Source organism: Suricata suricatta, chromosome 15, assembly GCF_006229205.1.
Source record: "Suricata suricatta isolate VVHF042 chromosome 15, meerkat_22Aug2017_6uvM2_HiC, whole genome shotgun sequence".
NCBI classification, from domain to species: domain Eukaryota; kingdom Metazoa; phylum Chordata; class Mammalia; order Carnivora; family Herpestidae; genus Suricata; species Suricata suricatta.
In genome coordinates, this window is record NC_043714.1 from 32,117,123 (window position 1) to 32,132,313 (window position 15,191).

Here is a 15,191-nt window from a genome sequence, read left to right on the forward strand (position 1 = left end):
AAAAAAAAAACACTAGAACGAGTGGGGATTTTGGTACCATTGTTTTATTATCCTTGTAGTTATAATAGCAGGTGATATAGCTAAGTCTTTTTATTTAACTCTGTCATTTGTTTTTCATACTTAGCATTTTATGTAATAGTTGGTTTTTATGATTTCTGCTGGTTACTTATTTAAGTGCTTAGTTTGGCCTGTGAAGTCTCATGATTTCTCTGTTATCATTGTGTGCTCTGAATAAGAAAATTACTGTTTTATAAATTTTTAAGTAAAATTTTTTGGTTTTCTTGACAGGCACTTTTTCATGGGAAGTTTATTGATACTGGTTTCTCTTTACCATTCTACAAGCGTATGCTAAGCAAAAAACTGACTATTAAGGATTTGGAATCTATTGATACAGAATTTTATAACTCCCTTATCTGGATAAGGTTTGAAGATTTGTCTTTCAATAAGGTGTTTTCTTGAAGACAATTTAGATATCTTGTTAATTAGTCAATATATGTTTCTATCATCCAGAGATAACAACATTGAAGAATGTGGCTTAGAAATGTACTTTTCTGTTGACATGGAAATTTTGGGAAAGGTCACTTCGCATGACCTGAAATTGGGAGGTTCCAATATCCTCGTGACCGAGGAGAACAAAGATGAATATATTGGGTAAGATGATATACTTGATTGGCCTTGATTTCTCGAACTTCTAAAGCATGTCAGAACTAACAACTCTGTCTGTACCCTTCATTTGATCCCATGTTCACTCCTCTGGAAAGCATTTCCACATTCATTCCCCCTTTCATATATCCTTTTCTGTCATTTGCTCTCTACTCCATCTTTATGTCAGTTTATAAACATGCTCTCACAGGATTAAAAAATTCAAATGTACTAAGATAACTTCCCTTGCGTCATGTACATTTATTTGAGTTCAACAGTACCAACCAGTGTTCTTGAAACGAGAATAAATAGTGACCTTCACTTTCCCACTACTGCTTGCTGTGTGCATTCCCACCTTTGTTCAGATAAAAAATTATAGAGCATTGGTGCTAAAAAGGACTTTGCAAAGACCGTGCAGTTTCTTTATTTCAGGATGAAGAGCCCAGGGTGCTCTGTTAGGTAGTAGCAAAGCCCAGCCAGGATCCCAAACCTTGACCAGCAGTCTAATGCTCGATTCCTCTTCGATCTCACATTCCCTCTTTAACTGTTTTCACAGTGCCCACCACTGCCTGTTTTGAAACTCTTTGTTCCTTTGAATCCCATGAACTGCACCTTATGGGTTTTCTTTACTTTCTCTTTAACGATGGTTATCTATATCTCCATTTCCTAAATGTTTATATTTTTCCAAGATTCTTTATTCAACCTGTTTCTCTAAATAGCCTCGCACTGTGGCTTCAGTTTTCTAGTAAAGTAATATCTGAACTTTAGAAATAGTTTCCAGATAGATCCATACTTTTCCAGGAAAGAACCAGATAATATTTTAGGCTTGTGAACCACATACTCTTGGAACTATTCTACTCTGCTATTGCAGCACAAAAGCACATAGACAAAATATGAACAGATTATGTGTTGCTATCTATGTTGCAGTAAAACTGCTATGGACTCTGAAATTTAATTTCATAGAATTTTCAAGTCTTTGAATATTTTCTCAGCCATTATTTTTAAAAAGTGAAGACTATTACACTAGCTGTACAGAAAACAGATGACAGGCTGGATTGGGCCCATGTGACATAGTTTGTCAACTCCTCAACTACTAAATTGCCTGATTTTAACAAGTCAAAATCAAAATTCTTTCTGTTATATTTCCTATTGCCTTGCTTGACTTATCTCTCTGTACTACCGTTGGATTCTTGGTGTCATCATTGTCTCAGACTCTTTATGTTCTTGATACTTATTTCAAAAATAGGATAATATCATACAAATTACTCTCTAGCTTACTTTTTCCATCCTCCAGTTCAGTAGAGATAGACCTAACACATTTTCTCATAGCTAGATAAATCATGGTATACCATTCTGTAGTAGTCAGTCATTTCTGCTAGTAGGTGTCATTCAGATTGTGACCAGTTTGGGCCACTACAAAGGCAAAAGAAAACTTTCTTAAGTAAAGCTCTGTGTATCTGCTGCTTTTGTCTTTGTAGGATAGATTTCTAAAGTGAGGTGATTTAGTCAAAGACTATTTAATAGATATTGATGTATTGCTTTTGCAAAAGGACATAACAATTCTTTCTTAACTTGTTAACCCATAAATTTCTGTGGCCTTTCAATTTTACATCCTTAACGTCTCTCTGCTTATTAAGTTAGTGCAGCCATTCTAGTGTGGCGTTCTAGGCCTCTTCCTATTTTTCTGCTAAATTAGTTTTCTCTGATGGAGAAAACTAGTTTAATCAATAACTTATTTTCTTCTTTATGTATCTTTGTATTCCCTGAAGTATTTTTGTTTTGCTTATTTGTTATGTAGTGAGCATTTATTACTCTTATTGTAAATAACTATATTGTTTCTTCCATTTTGAAAACATGTTTCCAAAGATAGTTAATAAGGCATTGGGCTTTCTGTATTTAAGTCTTAAGCTTTCCACAGAATCCAACAATAGCTATTAAATAGCACAAAGTAAGCATTTTTAAAATGCTGTCAATGTTTTCAAATATCAAAAGCAGATTAAATAAAATTTCATCATATAAAGACTGTATTTAGTTTGCTACTTTGAATTTTATATTTTGTGTTAAGGTGATAACTTTTAAAGTGTTGCCCATGTAATACGTGTTACGTAAGAGTTCCTGTCTAATCTCGAATATAATTATTTTTGCATAATTGTTTCAATCTGTGAAACAATAACAGACTTTAATCATTTTTTATCTTGCTCTTTAAAATTATATAATAACACTATTCTTTTTTACTTATCATATTTTAGTTTTAGTGTACAAAGTAGGACCTCAGTTAATATCTGAGTAAATGAATGGCAGAGAGATGTATGAAACAGTGTCAGAATCCAAAGTGGGATTGATTCTGTTAGGAAGACTCAGGAAAGTTTTTCCCAGAGCATTGCATATGTTAGGTCTGAAAATATGGAGTGCATTTTGGAGAGAGGGAAATAGAAAAAGCAGAAGAATTGAGGTATTAAAGAGATTAGTTTGTCCCCAAAATCTTCAGCCACAGAGCTGTGGGGATAGAATATGACTGAGAAGTAGTGGCTAGGTAGGAGCCTTGAATGGTAGCCAGATTGTGCATTAATCTAGGGAAACTCTTACGTCTAAGAAACCTGGATTTTTACTCTGATAGGAGAGTCGTCATAAGCAAACAAAAACTAAGATGAAATGATCAGAATTATTTCTAGAAGGCTAATCGTAGCATTTTTGTGGAGGATGAACTGGATGGGATAGATGGATGGAAGGGGGGTAGAGCTCTGAAGGTAGTTAAGAGGCTCTTTCATTCTTCAGGTAGTTGGTATCATAGACCTATGTGAAACAGGACAGACACAGTTGAGGTAAAAATGAGGGAATGGATTATTATGGGAATAGAATAGTTCAGATTCAGTGAGTGATTACATGTAGTGAGGGAAATACTAGTAAATGAAATATTTGAGGTTTCTGGATTGGTTTGCAGTTGAGTGTGTTATTATCTTTAGGTAGTAAATAGAAAAGAAAAGGCAGAGATCTCAGTGATGCCAGCATTTAGGGACCAGTGAAACTGATAAAAGAAACAAGGGAGTAGTTAAGTCAGATCAGGAGTGGTGGTATCTTCAGATCAGAGAACTCTGAGGGTTGGGAATGCTAACACCCAGTGCTACAGGAAGTTCCTGCAGCAGGAGTAATTTTGAAGAGGGCATTGGGCTCGGTAATTGAGAGTTCTTTGGTGACATATGTGAAGAGATTTGTTTATCCCCAGAGGGAAATCTTTAAAGCCCAGACCATTACAGTGATTTAAAATTTGGGTGAATAGAGGTGAGAAGTGGAGACAGCACAGAGTACCCTTCTAATAGAAGTGGTGGTAAAGAGCAAAGAGTAGTTAAAAGCAAACACTGGATTGAAAGAAGGGTTTTGAAAAATAATGGTCTGATCATCCATGTAGGCAAATGAGAAGCAGAGTAGGAAGTTGAGGGCATGAGTAAAAGAAGGTGAGTAACTGATGAACAAAAATTTTAGAGGCAGCAGGGATGAAAGGTTTATCTCAACAGAGAATAAAATCAGCTTCCTTTGGGACACGGGAAGACGCGTTTGGGAGGAATGTGGATAATTGCCTTTCCCTTTATCTGCTGTTTCCAGTGTTTTCTCCTCATCAGTAGTCTGTGCAGTTCCTCTCTACAGGTAGCTCCTGACACATCTACGGTCATCCCCTTGTAGACATTCTGTATGTCACGATACAGATTCTCTTCCTTTTTGATCACATTTCCCTCCTGTACGACTTTTATATGTCTCCTCGGAAAGTTTCCTTCTCATCTTATTTTTTCTATTCTTTTGGGAAATCTTCATGTTCTCTCTAATGAATTAGCATGTAAAGTACCAGTTAGTTCCCCATCTTTAAGCCTTTCTAAAAGCCTTCTCAGAGGGACCATACCCCCATTTAAGCACATGGCCTGCAGACAAATTGTTACTGAGACAGTCCCATGCTTTCCCTGCTGTGCAAGACTGAATCAGAGTTCTCCAGTCTCCCTTGGCAGATGCTTTGCTGGAAGAACCTGTTGAATGACTGTAGCCTTTCTCTAACTGTGTCAGCATACAATATCTGGAATTATTTGTTTACACATGAACAGGAAATAGTAAGTGCTGGACTGTTGCTGTCTTAATGACAAATAAAGAACTTCCTATTTTGAAAAGCATCCTTTTGGAGCGCCTGTGTGGCTCAGTTAGTGAAGCATCCGACTTCAGCTCAGGTCATGGTCTCACAGTCCGTGGATTTGAGCCCCACGTCAGGCTCTGTGCTGACAGCTCAGAGCCTGTAGCCTGCTTCACATTCTGTGTCTCCCTCTCTCTCTGCCCCTCTCTCACTTCCACTCTGTCTCTCTCTCTCAAAATTAAATAAAAATTAAAATTAAAAAAATGCATCCTTTTTAGCCACAGATGTGCCTGGAACTGATTTCCTCATGGAGAAACGTGTTATGTACATAAACACACAAACATGTGTATGTTATGAGTGTATGATATATTTGGGAAAAGTGATGGAATTTTAGAAGTAGTTGGTGTTTCTAAGCTTTTACCTCACATGCAAATGAACTATTTGTAAATATTGTCTTTATTTTCAGTTTAATGACAGAGTGGCGTTTTTCTCGAGGAGTGCAAGAACAGACCAAAGCTTTCCTTGATGGTTTTAATGAAGTTGTTCCTCTTCAGTGGCTACAGTACTTTGATGAAAAAGAATTGGAGGTTAGGCTTTTGTATTATGCTATTTAGAAAATGTTAATGTGAGGAGGGACTGTTTTTGTTCTTCTACAGGATGTCCACACATTTTTAAATGATGTGGTACAATCTTGAGTTCTCTTACTCATCCCAGTGTTCAGGAGGTATTGAAATCCCAGTATGGGGTGATGGTCTTAAGTTCTCTAAACCATGATGTTGTCAGGGGCACAAAATCATTCATCAGTGCCTGCTGTCCTGAAGAGTGAGTTCAACCTTGTTAATAACTTGGGGAACTCAATAAAATCTTGGGATAGTAGTGAGTTGCCCCAAAGATCATTCTTTTAAGTCATGACTTCTTAGTGGTCTTACTGTATTCAGAATTAATAGAAGTATATCAGAACTTCTGTTTTGGAGGGATGTGGGAGTGTACAGTACACATGACAAAACTTACCATTTTGAATATTTTTAAGTATACAGTTCAGTAATGTTAAATATACAGTTCAGTAATAACAGTCACATCATTGTTCAGCCAATCTCTAGCACTTTTTAATTTTGCGAAACTGAAACTATACAACTCCCCATCATTTCTTCTCCTTGGCCCTGCCATTCTACTTTCTATGAGTTTAACTACTCTTGGTATCTCCTGTAAGTGAAATCATGCAGTATTTGCCTTACTGTGTCTGGTTTATTTCACTTAACATAATTTTCCTCATAGTTTATTCATATTGTAGCGTGTATAAGAATTTCTTCCCTTTTTAAGGCTGAATAGTATTCCATTGTATGTATATACCACATTTTATTCATCCATTCATCAGTCAATGATATCTGTGTTGTTTCTATATTTTGTTATTGTAAATACTGCTATGAACACAGATATATGGGTATCTCTTAGAAACTCTGGTTTCAGTTCTTTTAGATGTATACTCAGGAGTGGTATTGCTGAATCATGTAGTAATTCTATGTTTAATTATTTGAGGAACTACCGTACTATTTTCTGTAGTCGCTGTACCATTTTATATTCCCGCCAAAAGTGAAGAGGTTCCAGTTTGTTCACATCTTTGTCCAAACTTGTTATTTTGTTTTGTTTTATTATAGTAATGGGTATAGGTGATATCCCACTGTGGTTGCAATTTATATTTCTCTAGTACTTAGTTATGGTAAATTCTTGAAGTCTTCTTTCCCCATATAGATTAGAAGAGGGCTGTAGGGAAAGTCCTTGGTATTTCTACTCTGTCTCCTTTGGGTATAGTGTTTTAACTTTAGCCATCTTTGGTTCTCTGTTAAGAAATTTGTTTTGTTCATATAATCAAATGTGTGTATAAAAAGTTAGCCTTATGAATTGTACATACAGTAATATTCCCTTATAGAAATTCACCTTCTGGAAACTGACAAGTATAAGAAAATAAGGACTCTGAGCCTGGATGACATGTAGACTCTATAAATTGGGCTAACGTCTCTTAACAGCTTGACTATACAGATTAGCAGAAACACATCAGAATAGAATGGAAGATATCAGTATTTAATCTTTTTTTTTCCAATCACAGACTTCATTAGGAATCTGAAGAAAATTAAATTATTTTGTGTCTTCAAAATGCATACACCTAAAGTATTCCATTCCCTTAATTAAGAGCTCCTATTTTAACACTTCTCCAAAGAAGACATCCAGATGGCTAACAGACACATGAAAAGATGCTCACCATCACTCATCATCAGGGAAATGCAAATCAAAACCACAATGAGATACCACCTCACACCTGTCAGAATGGCTAAAATTAACAACTCCAGGGAACAACAGATGTTTGTGAGGATGTAGAGAAAGAGGAAGGAACTCTTTTGCACTGGTGGTAGGAAGGCAAACTGTTGCAGCCATTCTGGAAAACAGGATGGAGTTTCCTCAAAACATTAAAAATTGAACTACCCTACGACTTGCAATTGCACTACTAGGTATATATACAAAGGATACAGGAGTACCTGATTCAGAAGGGCACGTGCACCCCAGTGTTTATAGCCAAAGGATAGAAAGGGCCCAAATATCCATCAACTAATGAATGGATAAAGAAGATTTGATATATCTGTCTATACAATGGAATATTACTTGGTGATGAAAAAGAACGAAATTTTCCATTTGCAACAATGTTGATGGAATTAGAATGTGTTATGCTAAGCAAAATAAGTCAAGAGAAAGACATATCATGGTTTCACTTACACTTGGAATTTAAGAAATGAAACATGAACATACGGGGAAGGGGAGCAAAAATAAGATAAAAACAGAAAGGGACACAAACCATTAAAGACTCTTAAATGTAGAGAACAAATTGAGGATTGCTGGTGGGGTGTTGGGTGTGAGTGATTGGCTAAATGTGCGATGGGCATTAAGGAGGACATTTGTTGGGATGAGCACTGGGTGTTATATATAAGTGATGAATCACTAAATTCTATTCCTAAAATCATTATACTATATGTTTAGCTAATGTGACTTTAAATTTTAAAAAGTTAATTTAAAAAAGCTCCTACTTTGGAGGCACACCTAGTGAAAGAGGGATGTTATAGCCAGAGTCCAACATTAGAGCAGAGATGAAGCTGACACAGTAGACCTGAAAGGATATGAAGAGATGCATACTTTGATAGAGCCCTTGGTAGATACAGTTGTCTCACACTTTGCCCTGTGAAATAGTTTGGCCATGTGAGAACTTCCTTTTACATATAGGGCACTAAAGCTTTAATTGTTACTGATTTGCCTTTAGTTCATGGTACAGACCTGCGAGGACATACAGATTTTTTTTGTTGTTATTTTTCCTTTATCTTGATTTTTATTGTTCCTGTACTTCCATTCATTATCTTTCTGAACCATGAATAGTACCACAATCATGGGCATGTATGCCATTGTTCAAATAATGATTATTCATAATCATGCCCCTTTATAAGCTACAATGGTTCAACTAAGATGTAACAGTCATTCTTAATAAAAACTCTCATCACACTAGGAATAGGCGGCCATTGTTTCGGTTTGTTAAAGAGTATCGATGAATAAGATAAACCCTGACATCATTGTGAATGGTGGTACCTTGAATATTTCATATCAAGATTAGGTATAGGGGTAAAACTCTTATCCTTTATATTACCCATTGTACCAGATATTCCCCACTGGCCCAGTCACTGCAGTAAGGCAAAAGTAGCATAAAGATAAAAAAAGCATAAAGACTGGAAAGAAGTAAAATGGCCTTTATCCATGGATAATACCAGGATTGTCAACTTACAAACTCCTAAGGTACCTACCAAAAATACAGTAGAAATAACAATGAATTTAATAAGACTATAGGATAAAAGGCCAATAATTTAGAAATCAAGTATATATCTTATATGTACCAGCAACAAATGCTTGGAAATTGAAATTTTAAGGTTTTATTTACTGAAGCATCAAAAAAGTAAATGTAACCAAAGGCATGTAAGACCGCTCTACTAAAAATGTAAGACATTGCTCAGAAAAATTAGAGATGACTCGGGGCACCTGGATGGCTCAGTCAGTTAAGTGCCTGACTCTTGATTTCAGCTCAGGTCATGATCTCATGGTTCATGAAATGAAGCCCCATATGGGTTCTGTGCCGACAGTGTAGAGTCTGCTTCGGATTCTGTGTCTCCCTCTCTCTCTCAAATAAACTTAAAAATTGTTTTTAATGTTTAATTTTGAGAGAGAGCAAGATAGCGGGTGACTGGGAGAGGGGCAGAGAGAGAGGGAAACACAGAATCCAAAGCAGGCTCCAGGCTCTGAACCATCAGTCCAGAGCCCAATGTGGGCCTCAAACTTCGTTAACTACAAGATCATGGCCTAAGCCAAAGTCAGATGCTTAACTGACTGAGCCACCCAGTTGCCCCAATAAACATTTTTTTAAAAGAAAAAGATTAATACATGGAAAGATATATCATGTTGTGTATTGGAGGACTCAATATTATGTCAGTTCTCTCCAGACTGATCTGTATATTCAACACAATCCCAATCAACATCCAGAAGAATTTTTTATAGAAATTGACAAACTGATTTAAAAAAGAAAGAAATGGAAAGGCTCTAGATAAGCTGAAATGATTCTATAAAGAACAAACGTGGAGGATGTTCACTGATTTCAAAAATTATTATTAAGCCATAGTCATTATAGTAGTGTGGTGCTTTTGAAGGGACACACAAATAGATCTGTGGAACACTAGAGAGTCCAGAAATAAACCAACACATATATTGTGAATTGATTTCTAACAGAAGTGCTACTATTTTTCAGTGGGAAAAGAGAAAGTCTTTTAAACAAATGATGCTGGATCAACTAGATGTCCATGTAGAATAAAATTAACATTGACTCCTACTTTAGTCCATGAAGAAAGGTGAAATCATAACTGTAAATATGAAAGGTAAAAAGAAAACAGAGTGATCTTAGTATGGGCAGAAGTTTCTTAGGAAGAATACAAAACAATAAAGCACACCTACACAAAAAGGATAAAGACTTCATCAAAAGTAAAACTTATGCTCTTCACACACACATATATGTTTTAACTCTTACAACTCTGTAAAAAGAAAAATGCGCTAGAATAGGCAAAGACCCACTTCACAAAAGAAGCTATGATGGCAGGTAAACACATGGAGTATAACATTATTGGGGAAATGTAAATTAAAACTATAAATGAAATGCCACTTTGGGATAGTGGTGGTAATTTCTTACAATGCTAAACATATATATCAGACTCTGATGCCCTGGCAGGTCCAATAAAATATGTGTACAAAGATTTTCCCACAAATGTTCATCACAACTTTAGTCATCAAAGCCCCAAATTTGAAGTAACCTAAATGACAATTAAGAAATGAAAGTATAAGCAAATTGTTGTATAGTCATATAATGAATGTGACTCTCATAAACCTGGTATTGACGGGTGGAGGCAGGGGGTGTAGACAACAGAAGAGTGTCAGTTGTATGCTGTGTGTGTGTGTGTGTGTGTGTGTAGGACATTCTTAAAAATTTAATCTGTGATGAAATCATTGATTATGTAGAGCCATAGACAAGGATGTTTTTCCCTGCAAAAAGACACATAATGGGAATATTCTACATCTTGATTGTGGTGGTGGTTACACAGGTATATATATATCTTTCAAAACACATCTAACTAAGAATACATACATTTTATTGCATATACATTATAGCTCGAAGTTAACTTAGGATAAGTGAAGTATTAGACTACTTAGACTACTTCATTATGCCAAAAATAGCTTTCATCCCATATGTAATACACTGGGCTAGCTTAAAAATTTCATATAGAATATTTTATTCCCAAAGCCTGGAAAAATTAATAACAGAAATTAGTATATTTTTAACTCTAAATAGAAAAGATAGCATAGATTCAGAAGAAAAAAGAACCAGAAATTTATATCTGAAGCTTAACAATTTGGACACCTAATTTGGGATACATTTTTAGTGAGAGATTCTTCTAGCATAGCTAATGTCTTTCTTGAAGAATAGTAACTAAATGTTTTCAGTTTGAATTCAGTAAACATGGAAAATATAAAGTAGCAAAGAATCCTTATTCTAAATTGCTACAAATTTTCTTGGATTTGCTGTGATCGTTAGTTGTCACGCATGCAGCTGCTCACATAATTAGGCCCTATACTTACTCTCTGCACCGAATCTGTACTGTGACTTGCTACTGTGTTCACTGCCCAGGTTATGCTGTGCGGCATGCAGGAGGTTGACTTGGCAGACTGGCAGAGAAATACTGTATATCGACATTATACAAGAAACAGCAAGCAAATCATTTGGTTTTGGCAGGTATTTGCTTTTATCTGTTTGAAACAGTGTTCAAAGAAAATGTTTTATCATGAAACAGTGGTTTAAAAATACAGTTCATTTTAAAAATTGGACCTACCATTGGGCATGGTTTTTAGTCTTTGAATTCTAAATCAGAAGTGAATAGTGTGAATGCTTATTAAAGGAGTTTCCATTGCTTATTTTGATTTATCTTCCTTAATGGGAGAATGAATGACAGAATCTTCTGTAAATAATAGTTTAATGGTAATACTTGTAGGTATAATCCCTTTGTTTTGTTGGTGTTTTAGCTTAAACTACAAGAGGGTGGTCTCATCCAAGTGCTGCAATACTAATATTGAAACACATTTTATTAGATTTTGCATTTTGTGTGTTTGAGAACTTGAAATCTTTAGGCCAGGGATTTTCTTCACATAAATCTCCTAATTGAGACTCATTTGAGTAATTTAGTAACTGAACTTTTCATATACCAATGCTTAACTTTCAAGTGAAAACTAAGCCTGGGATTTTGTATTGGATTTTCCAGAAGTGGAATCTTTTTGTAAGGATATGTGTCATTTTTTAATTTATTAATACTTTAAAGAAGTGTAGATATTTCTAGAAATTTATCTTATATACTTCAACACATGCAAAATGGCACATGCCAGATATTTATTGCACCATTATTGGCACACTACCAGAGACCTGAAACACCTAAATATCTGTTGGGAGGGGACTAAGTAAATAAATTATGATATATCTGCTCTGCAATTCTGTATCTTGTAATCATTCTTTTACTTAAAAAAAATTTTTTTTTAATTTATGTTTATTTTTGAGAGAGAGAAGAGTGCAAGCAGTAGGGTTAGGGAGAGAGGGAGACACAGAATCTGTAGTAGGCGCCAGGCTCTGAGCTGTTAGCACAGAGCTCAACGTGGGGCTTGAACCCACAGACCGTGAGATCATGACCTGAGCTGAAGTTGGACGTTCAACTGACTGAGCCACCCAGGCGCCCCCATCATTCTTTTACTTCTTTTAGTGCAAATTGACAAAAATATTGGACAATATGTTTCAGTAGTTTCGAAGGGAAAAGAAAGCTGTGTATAATATGCTATTTGGTTAAAAGGAAAATTTATATTCTGTGTATTTAGAGTGTATGTTGGTACAGCTGACCCTTGAAGAGTAAATGGGTTGAGCTGTGCCAGTCTGCTTCTATGCAGGTATTTTACAGCACAGTACTGTAAATGTTTCTGTAGCTTCTTTTATTATAAAAATGTAGTATATGATATATATACAAAAATATGTATTGATTATGTTACAAGTAAGGCTTCTGGTCAACAATAGGCTGTTACATTTTGGGGAACCAAAATTTGAATGTGGATTTTCTCAAAATTTCAACTACATGGGGGATCAGCACCTCTACCCCCTGGATTGTTCAAGGTCAACTGTATCTGAATCTACTGTCTCTGGAAAGGTAGAGAAAACTGGCAGCAAGGTGTGAAAGCTGCCTTTGATGCTGTACCTTTTACTGCCCTTTCAGTTCTATACCGGGTGCTGTTTGTATCTATTACCGTTTATGAAAAATAAACAAGGGGCACGTGGCTCACTCAGTCATAGAGCATGTGATTCTTGATCCTCAGGGTAAGGAGTTCAAGCCCCATGTTGGGCAGAGCTTACAAGAAATAAATAATGAATACAACATAAAAAAGGAATAAATCTATTTTCAAGCATAGAATATCTGAATTGCATCACATACAGAATGTATGCAGGTATCTGCAATCTTCCTTTTTAGGCTTTTTATTAGCTTCCTTATTCCTTCATGTTCCGGACTTTCCCTTTGGACATTTGTATCTGTATACCCAAGGAGCTTGAGCTTAGGGTTCTATAAATCCAAGTGAATATTTATGTTTTCAAATTGAGTTTGTTTTAGGGAAAGTGTTGGTTTATGCCAGACCTCGTAATAAGCTGTTTCTTTGGTCTTGATGAAATGTGTACCTCATTAGTTGTACACAGAAGTGTTTTTTGTCACTCTTAGCACTTTTTGTCTTATCCTTAGGTAAATTATATTTTTGTTTATTTTTTATAAATGTTATTTTTAAGCTACATTTCTACACCCAGGCTGCTCCAGAAGTTCACTTGCCTTCTATTACAAGATAATTAGACCAATTCAAATTAGGAGCGCCTGGCTGGCTCATGATCCGGTCATGATCTCTCAGTTTACGGTTTCGAGCCCGTATTGGGCTCTGTGCTGATGACTCAGAGCCTGGAGCCTGCTTCGGATTCTGTGTCTTCCCCTCTCCCTGCCTTCCCCGCTCATGCTCTGTCTCTCTCTCTCAAAAATAAACAAACATTAAAAACTTTTTTAAAAATCAGTATTCCACCACATTACACGTTTATGTCCCTCTTTGAAAAGATTGTAAATGAACTAAATATTTCTAACAGAATGCATCCTTGTAGTTTTCAAATATGAAGATCCAGAGTTGAGAAAATAGTATCTAGTGGGAGACAGTATATCAAACTGTTGAGAATGGCAACTGTTATAAGGGCTAAATACACAAAAAGCATATGGCACAAGCCCTAACTAGGCGATAGCTGTATTATGGTAGCCAAACAAGATCTGTCGTGGTCTGACCTTTAAAGCCTCCCATTTCCTGTCTGTATGGTGGATGTAATAATACTGATGGCCAGCCAGTGGTCTACTTGGGAGGATTAACTGAAGTAAGATTGATAGTGTATTTAACAGATGCTGAGCCTTAGTAAACTATTGAAGAAATTTAAGAATAATCTGTCTATTTTAATTACTGAAGATAATTTTATATTAAAATAAATTTGATTTTGTTACACAGTTTGTGAAAGAGACAGACAATGAAGTAAGGATGCGACTATTACAGTTTGTCACTGGAACCTGCCGTTTACCTCTAGGAGGATTTGCTGAGCTTATGGGTAAATACAATTTTACAGCAGTTTCTCTGTAGATAATCTTGTGATAATAATGGCCTTAAGGCATACAGTAGATTTGAATCTAAAGATCATTCTTGTATGCTCTCTGTAGGGTATCTACCAGAAGGCTACTTAATGGTTAATATCAAGTACATTTGTAAGCCAAAAATGAAAGTCTGCTTACATAGTCTGGGTGGCCATTTCTTTGCTCTTTAGGATGATTGTGAAGGGAGCAAAATTCTTGAGAGTCTTTTTCCACGGATTTAATTACTGTTGCTGGAATTTCTGCAGCAATAAGAAGCTTCTCTGAGAAGAAGCAATTTACATTGTACTCTGTATCAGTCATGATTATGTGATATGTGGTGTCATTTAACTAGTTGTCAAAACCAAAAAGTTTAAAGGACCAGATAAATTTTGTCTTGGTTTCTTGATTTAGGAAGTAATGGGCCTCAAAAATTTTGCATTGAAAAAGTTGGCAAAGACACCTGGTTACCAAGAAGCCACACCTGGTAAGTTCAAGAATCCTAATTGAAAGGTGAAAGCCAGGGAATCCTTGTTTTTTTCTTTCTTTGAATACATAAGACCCAGTACTAGTGCTTATCCATTAATGTAGCCCGAATTTCAAATTTTAGAACATAACTGATTAACACGGCATTCTGTAACTGAACACTTTGAAATGATTTGTTTGGTTAATATACTAAGAAATGTATCCAGTGATTCACCAGTTATTTAGAATAACCACCATGTAGAATATACAACTGAAGTGCTCCCTGCCTTTTATCAAGTTTTGCACTCCACTGGGGGAGGGAGCAGAAATGACAAACAAGTAAACTAGTTGAATACCAGGACGGGTCCTTCAAAGGAAAGAAAGAGGATGCCGTGGAAAACAACTAGAGGGAGCCTCTTCTAGATCGTGTGGTCAGGGAGATTCTCAGAGAGGATAATGTTCGAGTTGGATAAATAGCTGTGGAAAGAAATGGAAGACACACATTCTTTGTACAGGGACATTTCCAAAGACCTTGAAGTAAGAAATCATTTTTCAAGGAAATGAAAAGTGACTGGTGTGATTGGAACTTAGTGAATGAGGGGAGACAGGGATAAAAAGAATTTGGAAATTTAGGCAGGGCTAAGTTACATAAAGCCTTGCAGGCTATTATAAGGCAC

General features: G+C 35.9%; 1 protein-coding gene across 5 annotated transcripts in view; it reads left to right on the forward strand.

Annotated features, from left to right (window-relative positions):
* Positions 1-15,191, forward strand: part of WWP1 (WW domain containing E3 ubiquitin protein ligase 1) — a 119,919-nt gene that overhangs the window by 92,429 nt on the left and 12,299 nt on the right. For all 5 annotated transcript variants that reach the window (XM_029923206.1, XM_029923209.1, XM_029923208.1 and 2 more), the window contains 6 exons: positions 289-422; positions 511-651; positions 5,220-5,340; positions 11,010-11,114; positions 13,934-14,030; positions 14,464-14,536. In XM_029923206.1, the coding sequence (XP_029779066.1) occupies positions 289-422; positions 511-651; positions 5,220-5,340; positions 11,010-11,114; positions 13,934-14,030; positions 14,464-14,536 (671 nt within the window). The remainder of the gene's footprint in view (positions 1-288; positions 423-510; positions 652-5,219; positions 5,341-11,009; positions 11,115-13,933; positions 14,031-14,463; positions 14,537-15,191) is intronic.